We start from the raw sequence: 14,395 nt of genomic DNA, 5'->3' as shown, positions 1-14,395 counted from the left end.
TTTTGTGGTCATATGTGGGCTGACATGGCAGATTAGAATTTCAAGAAGCCCTAGTCACAGAGTAAGTTTACACCCACTCTCCAGTTCTTTCTTACAGTGCCTTCTTGGAGTACCAGTGGCAGTGTGCCAAAGGCTGGGGCGAGGCAGAAGAGAGGGATCCCTCATTGAAGTGCACTGGGCATTCACTTAGTGCAAAGTAGCAGTTCACTGAAGCTGGAGACAGGACATCAGGGTAGAAAGGTGCCTCCAGAGGTGTAGAAAATTAGGGGACAAGGCTGGAAAACAAAGAGAAGTCCTTAGCAACCATAAAGCTGATGGGTAGACAGCAAAGCAGAGAGAGATGTCCTATAGTTTGTAAAGCTAGTGACTGGGCTGTAAAGCAGAGAGAGACATCTGGAGTCTTGTTAGTACTCACATCTCAAGCCCTGTTGAAGAAAAATCTGAATCCTGCCCTCAAAATATTTGAAGCCAGTGGTGAATGAAATTTAATTCCAGCAGCAACAAAGCCCAGACCCATCTCAATTACTGACTCCAGCAATTCAACTTCTATCAGAGCAAAGACTGTGCACTTTTCTGAGATAAATGTTGTTTATTCCGTTTCTAGTCTTTTATAACATTGTCTGTTGTATGATCACAAATTATGAGACACATGCAGGAATATGTAACTTGCAATCAAGTAAAAGAAAAACCGTCAGTAGAACCAGTCCCACAGTTGATGCAGATGTTGGGATTAGAATAAAGAAAGGACTTTACAATAATTATGCTGTAGATAGTAGAGGATCTAGTCAACAGGTGAAAAACTATGTAAAGAGATGGTAATTTTAGTACAAAAATGGAAAGTATTAAAAAGAACCAAATGAAACTCCTAGAACTGAAACATACAATATCAAAAATGAAAATTCATTAATTGGGTTTATCCAGATTGAACAGAGCAGAACAAAAGATCAGTGAAGTTGAAGACAGTATCCCAACTGAAGCACAAAGAGGAAGAAGTTTTTTTTTTAAGGGAATAGAGTGTCTGAGACTTGTGGAACAATAGTAAATGGCCTAACATATCCATAATTGTAGACCTAGGAAAAAGAGGGAGAGAGAGAGAGGGACAGAAAAAAAATATTTGAAGAGATAATTGAGTTTCCAAAATTGATGGACGATATCAACCTACAGTGCCAAGGAGCTCAACAAACCCCAAACAGCATAAACATAAAGGAAACCACATCTTACCACATCATAATCAATTAACTGAAAACCAAAGATAGAAAATTTTATAAGCAGCCAGAAGAGAAAGGACATATTCAGGGAACCACACTAAGAGTGTCTGATGGTTTCTTATTTTTTAAAAAAAAGAGTCCAGAAGACAATGGAATGGCATTTTTAAAAAGCTAGAAATAGTAAAAATATTCATTTTTTAAAAAAGAGAAGGCACATTTTCAGGCAGACAAATGCAGAGAAAATTTATTTCCATCAGATCTATACTATAAGAAATATTAAAAGGGGACTTCCCTGGTGGCACAGTGGTTAAGAATCTGCCTGCCAGCGTAGGGGACATGAGTTCAATCCCTGGTCTGGGAAGATCCCACATGCCTCGGAGCAACTAACCCCTTGTGCCACAATGACTGAGCCTGCGAGCCACAACTACAGAGCCCACGTGCCACAACTACTGAAGTCCATGCACCACAATTACTGAAGCCCATGCACCTAGAGCCTGTGCTCCACAACAAGAGAAGCCACTGCAATAAGAAGCCCACACACTGAAACAAAAAGTAGCCCCCCCTTGCCACAACTAGAGAAAGCCCATGCGCAGCAACACAGACCCAATGCAGCCAAAAATAAATAAATAAATTTATTTTGAAAAGAAATATTAAAGGAAGTTCTGCTAGGTAAAAGAAAATAATCCTAGGCTGAAGACAGGATCTTCAAATAAGGAAGAGCACTAAAAATATGGGTAATATAAAAGACCACTTTTTTTTAGTTATGTATATTAATATATCCTATTTTCTTTTCAAAAGACCATTGACAGGTTAAAATCAACTAATATTGATAAATTGTAGGGAATAATATGAATATAGTGGGGCTTGAAACATAGAAATAAAACCTGTAACAAGACCACACAAGGTAGGAAGAAGGTAAATAGAAGTATGTGTAAATTCTTACATTATTTAATTGTAATATATTATTTGAAGGTAGACTGTGATAACAATACATGTTGTGATCTAAAATAACCCAAAGAGCTATTTCTAAAACGTTAATAGAGGAATTTTAAATGGAATACTAAAAATATTATTCATTCAAATGAAGGCAGGTAGGGGGCACAGAGGAGTAAAAGAAGAGATGGGCAAACGGAAAACTTACCAACATGATAAAATTAAACACAACTATATCAATAATTATATTAAATGTAAATGGTCTTTTTTAAACTCTCCATTTAAAAGACAGTTTATCAGACTACATAAAAATACAAGCAAGAACCAACTATATGCTGATTAGAAGAGACACTTTAAATATGAAGAAATGTAGTTTGAAATACAAGAGACTGGAAAAGATGCACTTTGTAATCAGTAAGATAAAGAAGTAGAATTCACGACAAAATTACCACAGATGAAGAGTAAAGTCTCAACATCAAAAATATATAACCTGGACTTCCTTGGTGGCGCAGTAGTTAAGAATCCACCTGGCAAGGCAGGGGACACGGGTTCCATCCCTGGTCCGGGAAGATCCCACGTGATGCAGAGCAACTAAGCCCATGCGCCACAACTACTGAACCTGCACTCTAGAGCCCATGATCCACAACTACTGAGCCCATATGCCACGACTACTGAAGCCCACGTACCTAGAGCCTGTGTTCCACAACAAGAGAAGCCACCACAATGAGAAGCCTGGACATCACAACGAAGAGTAGCCCCTGCTCTCCACAACTAGAGAAAGCATGCGCGCAGCAACGAAGACCCAATGCAGCCAAAAAGAAAGAAGGAAAGAAATGTATTGAAAGAAAAAGTATAACCATCATGAATATGTATTATCTACTAATAGCATAAAAACACATGAATCTCAAACTGATAAAACTAAAGGGAGAAATAGATAAATTCACAATCATAGTTGGTGATTTTTACATCTCATTTATTGATAGAATATACAAAAACTAATAAAGATATGGATGATATGAATAACACTATGAAATCAATTTGATGTAACTGTTATTTGTAGAACACTACACCCAAGAACTAGAGGATACACATTATTTTCTTGTGCATATGAAACATTCACCAAGATAGACCATATGTTCAGTCGCAAAACAGTTATCAACAAATTTCAAGACTGAAATCTTACAGAGTAATATTCTCTGACTTCAATAGAATTAAATTAAAATGAATAGCAAAAATGTACTTTCCAAGAAGTTTGATTGAATTACTGTATACATTTACTGTCCTATGTGACAGTTTTATCATTGTTAGAGATTTCAGTAATTAAAATGGGAAACAGAAGCTTAGGTTATTTTCCTTATCAAAACTGTGTTCCTTGGAGCCACAATATTATGATGGTTTTCGTGCTCTTGTACATTGGATGTCTTCATCTGAGTGCAGTTTAGGGGATCCTTTCTAATTACAGGAAGGTACTTCTTTCCTTCAACACTGTGATCTGACCTGTGACAAATCTGTACTATACACTATGTAAATGGCTAACAAGTGAATTGCACACCAACTGAATGTACAAATCTTAGTGCTGGTGCTGAAATCTCTTCAGAATAGTCATCATGATCTCAAAGTTTGTTTCAAAATTTCCAGGCATCAAGTGTCAATCAAAACTGAAGATGACACAGTAATGAATATTGAATTCTCATGCTTTAAGTGTGCTTCCTTATTAGAATTTTTGCTTCTCTGCTGTTTTTACCATACTGTTTCATTTAAACTTCCTATAGGCTAACTTTATTTGTGCCATTGAAATAAAATCACAGTATATAAAAAGTAAATAAACTTTAAAATAAAATGAATAGCAAGAGAATAGCAAATCTTTGTAGCTGAATGATAATGGAAATACAGTATATCAAACATACCATATTTGAATACAGTATATCAAAATTTATGAGATTCAGCTACAGCAGTGCTTAGAGGAAAATTAATAGCTTTCAATACTCTATTAGAAAATAATCAAAGAACTAAGTTTCTACCTTAAAAAATAGAGAAAGAACAAATTAAACCAATCGTAGAAGAAAGGATATAAAGAGAGGAATGGAAATCAATGAAACTGAAAGCAGACAAACAATAGAGAAAATAAACGTGGAATAAACAATTTCTTGTCTCAGCTCCAAATCCACCCTTCTTTGCCCTGCTTTGTGATACTGAAGCTGGATGCTGTAAACTTTTCTCCTTTGCCGGCTGTCTTGATTTTAGGTTTTGTCAATAGAAATTGCTGTTGGTTCTTTGTAAGGTCACAGCAGGAGAGAAGGGGCTTTCTTTTTGGTATCTTTATACTTTTTTTCCTAGCACCTTAGCCAGCAAATGAGCATGTGGGAGGACCAGTAGCACTTACCTCAGTAACCCTCACCTCAGTAGCCCTCCTGGACAAGCTCCAGCTCTTTCACACCCTCTGGCAAATTTCTCTGCCATGCAGTGGACCGATTCTACAGATCAGCTCCAGTCAGCCCATACCCTGAAGGAAGTTTCTCGGCCATCCACTGGGCTGTTCCTAGGAACCAGCTCTGGCCCTAGCTCTCTGGCAGGTTTCTTCCCTACAGGGAAGGTTGTTCTTGAGGCAGCACACTCCATACAATGAGGTGTGAATCTCAGCAGTAGGGAAGAAAGGGAACTTTCTTAATTCATTGCTTAATTATTTTCCCTCCCTTTAGAGGTGATAGCTGCTTTTGGACACCTTAGAACAATACTATCTAACAGAAGCTACATGTGTAATTTAAAATTTTCTAATAACCGCCTTTAAAAAAGAAAAATGTGAAGTTAATTTTTTAGATGTATTTTATTTAACACAGTATGTCTAAAATATTATCTTTTCAATATAAAATCATTACCAAAAAAAACCCAAAAACCTTCATGCTGTTTTCCATAGTGGCTGTACCAACTTACATTCCTACCAACAGTATAGGAGGATTCCCTTTCCTCCATATCCTCTCCAGCATTTGTAGACTTTTTAGTGATGGCCATCTGACCATCAGAATCAGTGTGAAGTGATACCTCATTGTAGTTTAGATTTGTATTTCTCTAATTATTAGCAATGTTGAGCATCTTTTCATGTGCCTATTGGCCATTTGTATTTCTTCTTTGGAGGAATGTCTATTTAGGTCTGCTGCCCATTTTTTAATTGGGTTGTTTAGGGTTTTTTTCTGTTGAGTTGTATGCGCTGTTTGTATTAAGCCCTTGTCAGTTGCATTATTTGCAAATATTTTCTCCCACTCTGTGGTTATCTTTCCATTCTGTTTATGGTTTCCTTTGCTGTGCAAAAGCTTGTAAGTTTCATTAGGTCCCATTTGTTTATTTTTGTTTTTATTTCAGTTACCTTGGGAGACTGTGTGATCTATATTTTTACCTTTAGTTTTCTGACTTATATTCCCTTCCTTTTCAAAAAGGGAAAAGGGAAGGGAGTGTTATTGACTTGTTCTAAATTCCAACATTTACTAACTAAAAACTAAATAATTATTTGTCAAAAAATCATAGAATTAAATTACAAACTATTTAAGGAAAAAAAAGTGACACAGGTGATAGAGAAGGTTTGCTATCATTAAAATATAAGGAGCTCTTACAAATCCTTAAGAGAAAAATTAACTGTGATAGAAACCCAAGAAAACATAAGCTGCAACTCACAAAGTAAGAAATATACAAATGGCTAGTAATAATGACAGCTATCATTCACTGAGGACTTACTATCTACTATGTCCTAAACAATTTATATGAATTGACTCATTTAATCTTTCAGCAACTTGGTAACATGTTATTTTTTTCCATTTTACCATGACAAACACTTATATATAGTGTTTATTATATGCTAGGTAGCATTGGAGCTTTTCACTTTTTTCCAGCCTATGTCATTATAATAGAAAAACTAATTGTTAAAATTTATGTATGTTTTTGCCCCTTTCTCTTATTTTAGGAATGGAACATTACTAAACTTTCAATTGAATATGATTCTGAGCCCTTTGGAAAGGAACGAGATGCAGCTATTAAGAAACTGGCTACTGAAGCTGGAGTAGAAGTAATTGTACGAATTTCACATACATTATATGACCTAGACAAGTAAGTTTTTTTTAATGGTAAAATACATATAATATTTTTCATCTTAACCACTTTTAAGTGTACACTTCAGTGGTTTTAAGTACATAGAAAATGTACTGTGGGAATGTACTGTGGGACTAGTTTATAAAGTGGAAATAAAAACATACATAATAGAGTTGTGGGAGAATTAAGTGAATATATGTCAAACCTTTAGCATTTTATTTAACCTCTGTGATTTTTGTTTACCCAGTGACAGATACCAAAATTACAGACATAAGTACATAAGATAAACATACTCAGAATTTCAATTTCAAAACTATTAAAAGCATCACACAATTATCTTTGACTATTCTAACTCAGCCTACTAACTTGCCTTTCTGGGCTCTTAGCAATATTAATTTTATAGTTTATATGACATACATAGCCACAAACTGCCTTGATATATTTTACATGATTGTCATAAGTTATTTTATTTTATGTGTGTATATCTAGTCTGTCTGGATTTTAAGTCCATATGCAAATTTTATATAATATTACATAGTCTTCTGAACAATGGTATAATATCTTATTTCTCAAAGTATATTTCCTGAACTATCAGTTTTTGGTGATGCTTTGTCCAACAAAAATTCTGTGGTCAAGTTTAAATTTAGAAAGTTTTATATGCTGTAAGATTTGAAGGTTCCTAAGATTTGTTAACATTAACCTTTAGCATACTGTCATCCTTACAAGTGCTGAAATCTCACAATTTACGTACCTTTTAAGTTATTTTACTTTTTTATTTTCACATTTTGTCAAGTTAATAAAGCTAATTCTGTAAGTAACATGACAAGCTAGTTAATTTTATTCCAAGTGTATCAAAATATTGTGGTTCGATTCAGTCAAGGGTCTTACTTGTTATTAAGCCAGAAGTCATATATCCTTCGATAATAAACTTGCCTTCTAGTTTACCAGATTTCTTAACTTTAGAGAGCTGACAGCAAGGAGGCAAAACAAGATAAGAGCAATTACTTTAAGTGGGAAACTCAGTGTTGTGCATAAAATTGGAATGTTTGTTAGATTGAGTGTGAGTATTTATCACATATAATCCATCATATAAAAATGTAACATATAGAAAACATTTTTTCTAAGATTTTAATTTTGCTTCTTTTATGTAATTAGCAGTGTCCTCAGTGGTATCATTGTAGTATCATTATAGTGGACAAATTTCATTATGACCCTATATATAAACTCAAAGTATTACATCAAAGCAAAATTACTAAAAGCAGAGAGCATAGTTTTTATGGTGGTTACTTTCTGTATGTACAACTGATACATAATTATATGTGATATAATGAAAACTGTACTATATTTGGATTAAGAAAACCTTGATTTGCTATTTATTAGTTATGTGACCTTGACTAGTTTATTAAATTCTCTTGAGGCTTCAGTTGCTGATGCATAAAACGATGGAGTTGGATTTTACCAATAATTTTTTAGTAAGGCTAAATGCTAGTAGGCAAATGGCCATAGTGAAAAAGAATAATTGGTATTTCCAAATTGTGTCTAATTCAGACTACCATTGGTAAGGCTTATCTTTCCTTTTAGTATTACTTAATTGAGAAATTAGTGATCAGAATTAAATATAAAATATATACATAAGATACGTATGCTGACATTTAACAAAAACATGAGCACAATAGAAAACAGCAAGTGATTATCATGATGGTAATATAGAATCCTAATTAATGAGACTTGCTGATTGCTCCTTGTTATAATATTGGCCTGGTTTAGTTTTTATTGATGATTAAGAGATTCTTTGAGCTGTGTTGTGGTATATTTTTATATTTCCATATATATAATTTTTTTGTTTTTGCCTTTAGGCTTATTTAGCCACTTGTTTTTCCACTCATAGGTGCTTAATTCCCTTTGTCTTAAAAGTTTTGATATTTGCATACACTATATTTTTGATACCTAGCAGATGTCTATAAAATAAAGAGAATGATTTTTAGATTTGTTAATTATTTTAACAAGTTTCTTGGTCCTATAAGAAGCTAACATTCTCCTAGAAGTCTTAAGTGATTCATTTAATTTTCTGATTTTAAGCCTTTTCAGAGTTTATCAATCAAAATGTATTGTCATTTTTTTAATACTAACAGCATTTTACTAACTTTTGTAATAGGATTATAGAACTAAATGGTGGACAACCACCTCTTACTTATAAAAGATTCCAGACTCTCATCAGCAAAATGGAACCACTAGAGATACCAGTAGAGACAATTACTTCAGAAGTGATAGAAAAGTGCACAACTCCTCTGTCTGATGACCATGATGAGAAATATGGAGTCCCTTCGCTGGAAGAACTAGGTAGGTGTAAACGGTAATACACGTGGAGCTTAAGAGTTAATAAACCATTCAGAAAAATCCCACTTCTAATTTGACATGTAAAGTATTTTGCACTAAAAGGAAAAGAAAGGAGAAAAAAGAAAAGAAGCTCTTAAACTAAGAAGTGATAAATCTGTGCATTATTTATGTGTTCTATAAATATGTGGTCTATCTGTTATCACCTTAAGATGTACATCTTAAAGAACAGAGACCATGTTATATATCACCTATTTTTGCGGACCTATCCAGGGCTGGCATTTCATTTTTATGCTACTGTCAATTTTTTTTTCTTTTCTTTCCTTTTCTTTTTAGGTTTTGATACAGATGGCTTATCTTCTGCAGTGTGGCCAGGTGGAGAAACTGAAGCACTTACACGTTTGGAAAGGCATTTGGAAAGAAAAGTATGATAATACAAATGATGTTTATATTGTCAAACGGGCATTTTAAAAATAATTTCACTCTTTTTTTAAAAACAAAAAATAGACTGTTGAAAAAGAAGGATTGAGAGAAATAGTTAAAATAGCACAAACCTAATTGTTTGAAAATTAACAACTATCTCTTCATTTAAATACCCTTCTTCCTCCTCTTCTGATTATTTCCTCTTTAGCTACTATCAATACTACCCCTTCTATTCTTTCTTTGTAAGCTGGTATCTGATGACTATAACTTTGAAGCTAGGATAGAGTTCTTCTATTTCATATTTTTCTCAGTGTCAGAGAGACAGATTGAAGGTGCTCTCAGCCTTGTGTTAGGAATTTACTGCATGAGGATGGCTAAAACAAAAGAATGATCACTTTTATCTTTCTTGTTTTTTATTAAAATCTGTCATTTGTGGCTAGAAAAATGATACTTTATTTTCTAAGCACTATGTAACTTTTTAAAAAATCTCAACTTTAAACAATCTTTTAAAATGGAAAAGGCAATTAGTTAGCATAATTTTCTCTGTGTGTTTTCAGGCTTGGGTGGCAAACTTTGAAAGACCTCGAATGAATGCGAATTCCCTGCTCGCTAGCCCTACTGGACTCAGTCCTTATCTCCGATTTGGTTGTTTGTCATGTCGACTCTTTTACTTCAAACTGACAGATCTCTACAAAAAGGTATTATCTGGAACTGGAGCTTATTTTTCAAAATACTTTTTTCTTAAATTGCTGATAATACTTCTTTACTTTTTAATCTTAGGTAAAAAAGAACAGTTCCCCTCCCCTTTCCCTTTATGGGCAACTGTTATGGCGTGAATTTTTCTATACAGCAGCAACAAATAATCCACGCTTTGACAAAATGGAAGGAAATCCCATCTGTGTTCAGATTCCTTGGGATAAGAATCCTGAAGCTTTAGCAAAATGGGCGGAAGGACGGACAGGCTTTCCATGGATTGATGCCATCATGACACAGCTTCGTCAGGAGGGTTGGATCCATCATTTAGCCAGACATGCAGTTGCTTGCTTCCTGACACGAGGTGACCTGTGGATTAGTTGGGAAGAAGGAATGAAGGTAAGTGTTCTCCCAACTAATGTAGTATGGCCTTATTTTGAAGAACTCTATACTTTTATAAAACAATTCCTAAAAATTGTCTACTAGGTAGATTCATTTATAGTCTAATTTTTTTCAATAGAAAGGCATTTAATTCTCATCTTACAGACACACTTTTGGGGAGCAGAATGACATAATCAGATAGGAGAACTGGTGAAAACTGGTTCAGTTTACCTGAAGTCATTTCAATGGCTAAATCAGCCTAGCCGTCAAGGGAGCTATAAGATTTAATACTATGGAATTATTGGGTCGATATATATTTATAGGTGATCATTTCTGTCACATAAAGGATTCATCTGAGTTCTTAGAAATAGCAAATTTGTTTTATAAATTTTAAGCTATAAATCATTTCATCTCACTTCAATACCATAGCTTTTTAGTCATAATTATATTATGTAATGTGAAGCATACAACATTTTGTGACATCTTGTGGTTATATATAATAGGACTTAAATATATGTTTTACCTTCCTGCCTATATCATAAATTTCCCCTATCCGAAGACCATTTCTGATCCTATGTTTTTTTACATCTCCTGTATTTCCTAGTACAAAGTTGGGCATGAGGTAGATGTACAGCATACAACGAATTTATAAAAAATAATTTATTTTAATTCTATTTCCCTTTTGGATCAAGGAATCCCAGATTTAAACTGTATAATACTAATGAATTTTTAAAGTCATTTGTATTTGATTGCTCCCATTATGTAGGCCAATGTACTGAGCTTCTAAGTTTTTGTTGGTGGTTTATTTTGTAGCATTTTTGCATTCTTGAAAGTGTTTACTGCTTTTTTTTCTAGCTTTTTAATCTTCTCATATCCCATCTTATCCTTTTCAATTGGTGACTTTAATAACTTTTACTCTCCCCTCTTCCAATAACACTGCAAAGATTAGAATAGTAAATTCTATTCAGAAATCTATATATTACTAATATGTTTCTTTCCCTGAAATAACTCATTATAGAATAGAACACAGACAAGGAAGCTAACTTTGGAATGTTTAATTTTACAGTTCTGTGCTAGATTTTCTTGCCTTGACTTTTGATTTACAGAGACCTGGAAAAATGCTTGCTTTGAGAATTATGTGTGTGCAAACTAATTGATTACTGTTACTTCCGAAGGTATTTGAAGAATTATTGCTTGATGCAGATTGGAGCATAAATGCTGGAAGTTGGATGTGGCTGTCTTGCAGTTCCTTTTTCCAACAATTTTTTCACTGCTATTGCCCTGTTGGTTTTGGTAGGAGAACAGATCCCAATGGAGACTATATCAGGTAAATCAAGAATGATTATGATTCAGTTTGGAATAGCTAACCTAGGAAGAACTTTTCATGTTTAAGCAATGCTTAAGGTATTCCCCACTCATTATGGGCAGCAGAGATGAGGAGAAGGGTAACAAATCATTTAAATGGTATTGATTTGATATTGGTAATTCATAGCTAATAAATAGTTTGTTATAATTTGCTTATAGTTCATTTTATTAATAATTTTTCTTCCTTTTCCCAAAAGACGTTATTTGCCTGTCCTAAGAGGCTTCCCTGCAAAATATATCTATGATCCCTGGAATGCACCAGAAGGTATTCAAAAGGTAGCCAAATGTTTGATAGGAGTTAATTATCCTAAACCAATGGTGAACCATGCTGAGGCAAGCCGTTTGAATATTGAGAGGATGAAACAAATCTATCAGCAGCTTTCACGATATAGAGGACTAGGTATGTCAGTAAATGCCTTTGATTTGTTTCTTTGGCAGCTGTTTATGTACCCATCCTTGAATTTGATCTTGATCATAACTTAATAGGAAATTTTTTTCCCTTTAGGTCTTCTTGCATCAGTGCCATCTAATCCTAATGGGAATGGAGGCCTCATGGGGTATTCTCCTGGTGAAAATATCCCAGGTTGTAGCAGCAGTGGAAGTAAGTGAAAAGGAAATTTCTGCACTTAGTAACATAAAGAGATTAATTATAAATATATTGTTTATTGTACCTCACTATAATGTTTTTAAAAATCTATCTTTAAATTGTGTAATAGGTTCCTTGTACACATGCATATGTGTACATATACATACACACATACCCTCACTCCATTAGTGACATTTTAGAGATAGAAACATCATTATATATAGTGGAATTGGGTCAAGGTAAAGATCTTCTTGCAAACTGAATGAGGTTAGCAATTTTTAAGGATAAAATGAAACTGAAATGTTATATTTTCAGAATGGTCATTATTTTTTACTCCCTTTAAGTATATATCAGCTATAAGGTAATTAGTTAAGAAGGTCAGAGGCCCTGTGAATGTGGCCAAAAGATTTATCACACACATGCATAGGGCCTCTAGTCCTTTTGCACATGAGTTTTTTTTTTTTTTTTTTTTTTTTTTTTTTGCACATGAGTTTTTTCTTACAAAGCCTGGTCTAGGGCTTCCCTGGTGGCGCAGTGGTTGAGAGTCCGCCTGCCGATTCAGGGGACGCAGGTTCGTGCCCCAGTCCAGGAAGATCCCACATGCCACAGAGCGGCTGGGCCCGTGAGCCATGGCCGCTGAGCCTGCGCGTCTGGAGCCTGTGCTCCGCAACGGGAGAGGCCACAACAGTGAGAGGCACGCATACCGCAAAAAAAAAAAAAAAAAAGTCAGCTATTCAAAATTTGATATTAAGAATAACACCTTTAACAAATTGAACATTTCTGAATTCAGAAATATTTTGCATACTTTTGAGAGCATCAACAATTAGCTTAAGGAGAAAGGAACGAAAGCACTCATATCTTGACTGCCTACTTTGTGCCTAAGTATGAGGGGATTTTGGCCACATACTCACAATAACCTTGAGAGGTGGTGGTAGGCTTCTCATTTTATGATTGCGAAAATTAGCCTAGAAGAGTTAGGTAACTTAACCAAGATCCCACAGTTAGTAGGTAGTTGAGCTAAGATTCAGATCCAAGTCTAACTAGTCCTAAAGTCATACTCTTTCCTGTATCACTGGGTCTCCCCTGCAAATATACTGCCAAATGTAGTGTTCATAAGACAAAATATTTTATTACTGGAATGTGTTTCACCTGCATTCAAATTGTTGCTTATGATGGCAGTGTACTTCAAAAATGTTCTTTCTCAGAGTCTCCTACAATTTGAAGTAAACTTTAACAAGGTAGCATTTCAAAAGTTCTATCAGATTTCTTATGCAGTTCACAGACTGCCTCTTTTGCCCACACATGAGTTTGAGGGACAGAAGTTCTGTGAAGCACTAAGATAACAGGCAGGTGGCAGAGGGTGGAAAGCAACAGACTCCAGTTACCTAGCTAATGGATAATGATGGTACATACTATTTCTTAGTCCAGTCAAATCTGTATTTATCTGCAAAACTAATCATGTTAGCAAGTTAAATTGGAATAATTTTGCTTCACAAATTTATAAACATGATGTTTTGTGATAGGATTAATAAATCTTGAAAGTAGTCTAATCATGTAAATATTTGCATATAACACACTTTGTAGCTAGGTGCTTTGAGGCTTTCAAAAGACATAGAAGACATAAAAGCTACATAGAGCTTAGAGTCTAAATGGGGGTGTGGAAGGGGGAAAAAAATGAAAAAAGTGATAAATTATAAGACACTACCTCCTCATGCAATAGGAAAAAAGGGAGTTGAAGGAACTAGGAAACTTTTCTTAGAAGATGGTCGGGGACTTCCCTGGTGGCGCAGTGGTTAGGATTCCGCCTGCCAATGCAGGGAACAGGGGTTCAAGCCCTGGTCAGGGAAGATCCCACATGCTGTGAAACAACTAAGCTGGTGCACCACAACTACTGAGCCTGTGCTCTGGAGCCCGCGAGCTACAACTACTAAGCCCGTGTGCCACAGCTACAGAAGCCCGCGTGCATAGAGCCCATGCTCCGCAACAAGAGAAGCCACTGCAATGAGAAGGCCATGGACCACAACGAAGAGTAGCCTCTACTCGCCAAAGCTAGAGAAAGCCCACACACAGCAACAAAGACCCAACGCAGCCAAAAATAAATAAATAAATAAATTAGGAAAAAAAAAAAAAAAGAAGATGGTGGGGTGGGTTGCATTTAAGTAGGCAGATGAAGGAGACAGCATTGTGGACCTGAAAATGGGAGTGATTATGGCAAGATCCTTAGGATACTATGCTGTTAAGAATTTCTTCCCTCAGGTTTCTGTTCCATTTGAAAGGACTTACATGGGGACTTCCCTGGTGGTGCAGTAGTTAAGACTCTGTCTGCCAGTGCAGGGGACATGGGTTCGATCCCTGGTCCAAGAAAATCCCACATACTACAGAGCAGCCAAGCCCT

The 14,395-nt window shown here is 35.2% G+C and overlaps 1 protein-coding gene across 9 annotated transcripts in view; it reads left to right on the top strand.

Moving 5' to 3' along the window:
• CRY1 (cryptochrome circadian regulator 1) overlaps nucleotides 1–14,395 on the top strand; it is a 91,850-nt gene that overhangs the window by 64,185 nt on the left and 13,270 nt on the right. For all 9 annotated transcript variants that reach the window (XM_067010042.1, XM_067010041.1, XM_067010044.1 and 6 more), the window contains 8 exons: nucleotides 6,094–6,236; nucleotides 8,374–8,558; nucleotides 8,889–8,977; nucleotides 9,533–9,673; nucleotides 9,756–10,067; nucleotides 11,225–11,376; nucleotides 11,612–11,814; nucleotides 11,920–12,015. In XM_067010042.1, coding sequence (XP_066866143.1) covers nucleotides 6,094–6,236; nucleotides 8,374–8,558; nucleotides 8,889–8,977; nucleotides 9,533–9,673; nucleotides 9,756–10,067; nucleotides 11,225–11,376; nucleotides 11,612–11,814; nucleotides 11,920–12,015 — 1,321 coding nt within the window. The remainder of the gene's footprint in view (nucleotides 1–6,093; nucleotides 6,237–8,373; nucleotides 8,559–8,888; nucleotides 8,978–9,532; nucleotides 9,674–9,755; nucleotides 10,068–11,224; nucleotides 11,377–11,611; nucleotides 11,815–11,919; nucleotides 12,016–14,395) is intronic.

The sequence above is a fragment of the Kogia breviceps genome, chromosome 12, assembly GCF_026419965.1.
Source record: "Kogia breviceps isolate mKogBre1 chromosome 12, mKogBre1 haplotype 1, whole genome shotgun sequence".
Classification (NCBI taxonomy): domain Eukaryota; kingdom Metazoa; phylum Chordata; class Mammalia; order Artiodactyla; family Physeteridae; genus Kogia; species Kogia breviceps.
The sequence above is the reverse complement of the archived record's forward strand: the minus strand, read 5'-3'. Positions and strand labels throughout refer to the sequence as shown.